The sequence below is a fragment of the Ascaphus truei genome, chromosome 10 (genome assembly GCF_040206685.1).
Source record: "Ascaphus truei isolate aAscTru1 chromosome 10, aAscTru1.hap1, whole genome shotgun sequence".
In the NCBI taxonomy this organism is placed as follows: domain Eukaryota; kingdom Metazoa; phylum Chordata; class Amphibia; order Anura; family Ascaphidae; genus Ascaphus; species Ascaphus truei.
In genome coordinates, this window is record NC_134492.1 from 61,832,038 (window position 1) to 61,838,687 (window position 6,650).

The 6,650-nt window shown below is 51.7% G+C and overlaps 1 protein-coding gene across 1 annotated transcript in view; it reads right to left on the reverse strand.

Moving 5' to 3' along the window:
- KIF14 (kinesin family member 14) overlaps positions 1 to 6,650 on the reverse strand; it is a 245,239-nt gene that overhangs the window by 24,689 nt on the left and 213,900 nt on the right. The window contains exon 25 of the mRNA XM_075617062.1: positions 760 to 944. Within this exon, the coding sequence (XP_075473177.1) occupies positions 760 to 944 (185 nt within the window). The remainder of the gene's footprint in view (positions 1 to 759; positions 945 to 6,650) is intronic.

Genomic DNA, 6,650 nt, shown 5'->3' on the forward strand with positions numbered 1-6,650 from the left:
GTGCGGGTGGGCATGGAGGAGACGTGCGGGTGGGCATGGAGGCGGCGTGCGGGTGGGCATGGAGGAGACGTGCGGGTGGGCATGGAGGCATCGTGCAGGTGCGCATGGAGGCGACGCGCATGGAGGCGACGCGCATGGAGGCAGCGCGCAGGTGCGCATGGAGGCGGCGCGCAGGTGCGCATGGAGGCGGCGTGCAGGTGGGCATGGAGGCGACGTGCAGGTGGGCATGGAGGCGGCGCGCAGGTGCGCATGGAGGCGACGTGCAGGTGGGCATGGAGGCGGCGTGCAGGTGGGCATGGAGGAGACGTGCAGGTGGGCATGGAGGCGGCGTGCGGGTGGGCATGGAGGCGGCGTGCAGGTGGGCATGGAGGCGGCGTGCAGGTGCGCATTGAGGCGGTGTGCGGGTGCGCATGGAGGCGGCGTGCAGGTGCGCATGGAGGCGGTGTGCGGGTGCGCATGGAGGCGGTGTGCAGGTGCGCATGGAGGAGACGTGCGGGTGCGCATGGAGGCGGCGCGCATGTGCGCATGTGCGCATGGAGGCGACGCGCATGGAGGCGACGCGCATGGAGGCAGCGCGCAGGTGCGCATGGAGGCGGCGCGCGGGTGCGCATGGAGGCGGCGTGCGGGTGCGCATGGAGGCGGCGTGCAGGTGGGCATGGAGGCGGCGTGCGGGTGGGCATGGAGACGTGCGGGTGCGCATGGAGGAGACGTGCGGGTGCGCATGGCGCCAGCGTTAATAAGTCAGGTAGTTGTACAGACCTGTAAGAGCAGCTGGAGATATCCGCCCAGTTTCCTGATGCACAGGCGCAAGGCGTCGGCTGGCTTGGTCGCCTCTTGGTTCTCCGGGACCCCGTCCAGCCAATGCTTCGTTAGCACCACCAGCTGCTGGAAGGCGGAGGTCAACCCGACGCTGTGCGACTGGGCCGCGCGGTTAACGGAGAACACTGCAGAGGCGGAAATAGTGCGGTTAAAAGCGCGTGCGAGAGTTTGATGGCAGATTAACACTTGGCTTCCCATGTCGGCTCTTCTGCTGCGAGACCCCAGACCCTGTAATTTGCTCCTTGGCTTCCTTATTCAGGAAAGCCTCAGGACCCAGCATGTTTGCATTGCCTCTCTGTATACGCCCTGTTGGACGGTGGAACCCCAATAACAGAGACGGAGTATGACCTGGTGGGTTACATTCCGGCACAACAAGAATTCAGAATGATCAACAGGACAACGGAAATAAATCTCCAGAGAAGCAAAAAGTCTCTTTACTGTCCCTCCTTACACCAAACACACGATTTAGCTTCTAGCTGTATACCGTGGATACAAAGGAAAGAAGAAGCCCCCATTATACACGTTATCCCAAAGGAACACAGAACATACAGAATGTATAGGAAACCGATCCCAGAGATAAAGCCTGGGGCGGGGATAGTATATACAGAATGTATAGGTAACTGATCCCACAGATAAAGCCCGGGCGGGGATAGTATGTACAGAATGTATAGGAAACTGATCCCAGAGATAAAGCTCGGGGCGGGGATAGTTTATACAGAATGTATAGGAAACTGATCCCAGAGATAAAGCCCGGGGTAGGGATAGTATGTACAGAATGTATAGGTAACTGATTCAAGAGATAAAGCCCGGGGCGGGGATAGTATGTACAGAATGTATAGGAAACCGATCACAGAGATAAAGCCCGGGGCGGGGATAGTATGTACAGAATGTATAGGAAACTGTTCCCAGAGATAAAGCCCAGGGCAGGGATAGTATATACAGAATGTATAGGTAACTGATCACAGAGATAAAGCCCGGGGCAGGGATAGTATGTACAGAATGTATAGGAAACTGATCCCACAGATAAAGCCCGGGGCAGGGATAGTATGTACAGAATGTATAGGTAACTGATCCCAGAGATAAAGCCCGGGGCGGGGATAGTATATACAGAATGTATAGGAAACCGATCCCAGAGATAAAGCCCGGGGCGGGGATAGTATGTACAGAATGTATAGGAGACTGATCCAGAGATAAAGCCCGGGGCAGGGATAGTATGTACAGAATGTATAGGTAACTGATCCCACAGATAAAGCCCGGGGCGGGGATAGTATGTACAGAATGTATAGGTAACTGATCCCAGAGATAAAGCCCGGGGCGGGGATAGTATATACAGAATGTATAGGAAACCGATCCCAGAGAAAAAGCCCGGGGCGGGGATAGTATGTACAGAATGTATAGGAGACTGATCCAGAGAAAAAGCCCGGGGCGGGGATAGTATATACAGAATGTATAGGTAACTGATCCCACAGATAAAGCCCGGGGCGGGGATAGTATGTACAGAATGTATAGGAAACTGATCCCACAGATAAAGCCCGGGGCGGGGTTAGTATGTACAGAATGTATAGGTAACTGATCCCAGAGATAAAGCCCGGGGCAGGGATAGTATGTACAGAATGTATAGGAAACTGATCCCAGAGATAAAGCCCGGGGCAGGGATAGTATGTACAGAATGTATAGGAGACTGATCCAGAGAAAAAGCCCGGGGCGGGGATAGTATATACAGAATGTATAGGTAACCCATCCCACAGATAAAGCCCGGGGCGGGGATAGTATGTACAGAATGTATAGGAAACTGATCCCACAGATAAAGCCCGGGGCGGGGTTAGTATGTACAGAATGTATAGGTAACTGATCCCAGAGATAAAGCCCGGGGCAGGGATAGTATGTACAGAATGTATAGGAAACTGATCCCAGAGATAAAGCCCGGGGCAGGGATAGTATGTACAGAATGTATAGGAGACTGATCCCAGAGATAAAGCCCGGGGCAGGGATAGTATGTACAGAATGTATAGGAAACTGATCCCAGAGATAAAGCCCAGGGCGGGGATAGTATGTACAGAATGTATAGGTAACTGATCCCAGAGATAAAGCCCGGGGTGGGGATAGTATATACAGAATGTATAGGAAACCGATCCCAGAGATAAAGCCCGGGGCGGGGATAGTATATACAGAATGTATAGGTAACCGATCACAGAGATAAAGCCCAGGGCAGGGATAGTATATACAGAATGTATAGGTAACTGATCACAGAGATAAAGCCCGGGGCGGGGATAGTATGTACAGAATGTATAGGAAACTGATCTCAGAGATAAAGCCCAGGGCAGGGATAGTATATACAGAATGTATAGGTAACTGATCACAGAGATAAAGCCCGGGGCGGGGATAGTATGTACAGAATGTATAGGTAACTGATCCCAGAGATAAAGCCCGGGGCGGGGATAGTATGTACAGAATGTATAGGAGACGGATCCAGAGATAAAGCCCGGGGCGGGGATAGTATATACAGAATGTATAGGTAACTGATCACAGAGATAAAGCCCGGGGCGGGATAGTATATACAGAATGTATAGGTAACTGATCCCAGAGATAAAGCCCGGGGCAGGGATAGTATGTACAGAATGTATAGGTAACTGATCCCAGAGATAAAGCCCGGGGCGGGGATAGTATGTACAGAATGTATAGGTAACTGATCCCAGAGATAAAGCCCGGGGCGGGGATAGTATGTACAGAATGTATAGGTAACTGATCCCAGAGATAAAGCCCGGGGCAGGGATAGTATATACAGAATGTATAGGAAACTGATCCCAGAGATAAAGCCCGGGGCAGGGATAGTATGTACAGAATGTATAGGTAACTGATCCCAGAGATAAAGCCCGGGGCGGGGACAGTATGTACAGAATGTATAGGTAACTGATCACAGAGATAAAGCCCAGGGCAGGGATAGTATATACAGAATGTATAGGTAACTGATCACAGAGATAAAGCCCAGGGCAGGGATAGTATATACAGAATGTATAGGTAACTGATCACAGAGATAAAGCCCGGGGCGGGATAGTATATACAGAATGTATAGGAAACTGATCCCAGAGATAAAGCCCGGGGCGGGGATAGTATGTACAGAATGTATAGGTAACTGATCCCAGAGATAAAGCCCGGGGCGGGGATAGTATATACAGAATGTATAGGTAACTGATCACAGAGATAAAGCCCAGGGCAGGGATAGTATATACAGAATGTATAGGTAACTGATCACAGAGATAAAGCCCGGGGCGGGATAGTATGTACAGAATGTATAGGTAACTGATCCCAGAGATAAAGCCCGGGGCAGGGATAGTATATACAGAATGTATAGGAAACTGATCCCAGAGATAAAGCCCGGGGCAGGGATAGTATGTACAGAATGTATAGGTAACTGATCCCAGAGATAAAGCCCGGGGCGGGGACAGTATGTACAGAATGTATAGGTAACTGATCACAGAGATAAAGCCCAGGGCAGGGATAGTATATACAGAATGTATAGGTAACTGATCACAGAGATAAAGCCCAGGGCAGGGATAGTATATACAGAATGTATAGGTAACTGATCACAGAGATAAAGCCCGGGGCGGGATAGTATATACAGAATGTATAGGAAACTGATCCCAGAGATAAAGCCCGGGGCGGGGATAGTATGTACAGAATGTATAGGTAACTGATCCCAGAGATAAAGCCCGGGGCGGGGATAGTATATACAGAATGTATAGGTAACTGATCACAGAGATAAAGCCCAGGGCAGGGATAGTATATACAGAATGTATAGGAAACTGATCCCAGAGATAAAGCCCGGGGCAGGGATAGTATGTACAGAATGTATAGGTAACCGATCCCAGAGATAAAGCCCGGGGCGGGGTTAGTATGTACAGAATGTATAGGTAACCGATCCCAGAGATAAAGCCTGGGGCGGGGATAGTATGTACAGAATGTATAGGTAACCGATCCCAGAGATAAAGCCCGGGGCGGGGATAGTATGTACAGAATGTATAGGTAACCGATCCCAGAGATAAAGCCTGGGGCGGGGATAGTATGTACAGAATGTATAGGTAACCGATCCCAGAGATAAAGCCCGGGGCGGGGACAGTATGTACAGAATGTATAGGTAACCGATCCCAGAGATAAAGCCCGGGGCGGGGACAGTATATACAGAATGTATAGGTAACCGATCCCAGAGATAAAGCCCGGGGCGGGGATAGTATGTACAGAATGTATAGGTAACCGATCCCAGAGATAAAGCCCGGAGCGGGGATAGTATGTACAGAATGTATAGGTAACCGATCCCAGAGATAAAGCCCGGGGTGGGATAGTATGTACATAATGTATAGGAGACTGATCCCAGAGATAAAGCCCGGGGTGGGATAGTATGTACATAATGTATAGGAGACTGATCCCAGAGATAAAGCCCGGGGCGGGGTTAGTATGTACAGAATGTATAGGTAACCGATCCCAGAGATAAGCCCGGGGCGGGGATAGTATGTACAGAATGTATAGGTAACCGATCCCAGAGATAAAGCCCGGGGCGGGGATAGTATGTACAGAATGTATAGGTAACCGATCCCAGAGATAAAGCCCGGGGTGGGATAGTATGTACATAATGTATAGGAGACTGATCCCAGAGATAAAGCCCGGGGTGGGATAGTATGTACATAATGTATAGGAGACTGATCCCAGAGATAAAGCCCGGGGCGGGGTTAGTATGTACAGAATGTATAGGTAACCGATCCCAGAGATAAGCCCGGGGCGGGGATAGTATGTACAGAATGTATAGGTAACCGATCCCAGAGATAAAGCCCGGGGCGGGGATAGTATGTACAGAATGTATAGGTAACCGATCCCAGAGATAAAGCCCGGGGCGGGGACAGTATGTACAGAATGACGTGAGCAGGGTGCGGGGATGTTTTTTACCTGGATATACACTGATGATGAGAGAGATTATTTGCCCAGACCAGGGAGTTGTTTGTCATCCTCACATAGGGGCAACACTGCACTATTAATCTTAATAGAAAGAAATCTACTTTGAGAAACGTCTATCAAGCCCTTACACCTCAGCTACGCGTTTCGCACACACTGTGCTTCATCAAATGTTCACCTGAAGCACAGTCTGTGTGAAACGCGTTGCAGTTACGTTGCAGCATCCGGTATTTGCTTGGTGCACTTGTGCCTGCTCGGCAGGCTGAGCCGTTTCTAGCCGGGGGAGCGAAGTAAAGTTACACCCAGTAAGTGTCGGACACTGTTCCTGACACAGCAGGACATGCCCCAGCGCGTCGGCACTGGGATCCACGCCGACGAACTTCCCAGGACGCTTGCTCCACCTGACAACTAGCGACTCGCCTTCTGATATTAACTTAATTGTAAGTGTACTTATGCTCGTTCTTTAACTCTGGCGCGCTGCGCTTTTATCCTTCTATTTCTGGAGATCCACAAATGGAGTGATCTGTAGGAGCTCGGAGCCCGGCAACACCGCAGCAAGGAGCCCGGCAACACCGCCGCAAGGAGCCCGGCAACACCGCCGCAAGGAGCCCGGCAACACCGCTGCAAGGAGCCCGGCAACACCGCCGCAAGGAGCCCGGCAACACCGCCGCAAGGAGCCCGGCAACACCGCCGCAAGGAGCCCGGCAACACCGCTGCAAGGAGCCCGGCAACACCGCCGCAAGGAGCCCGGCAACACCGCTGCAAGGAGCCCGGCAACACCGCCGCAAGGAGCCCGGCAACACCGCAGCAAGGAGCCCGGCAACACCGCCGCAAGCAGCGCTCCAACACCGCAGCAAGGAGCCCGGCAACCCCGCCGCAAGCAGCGC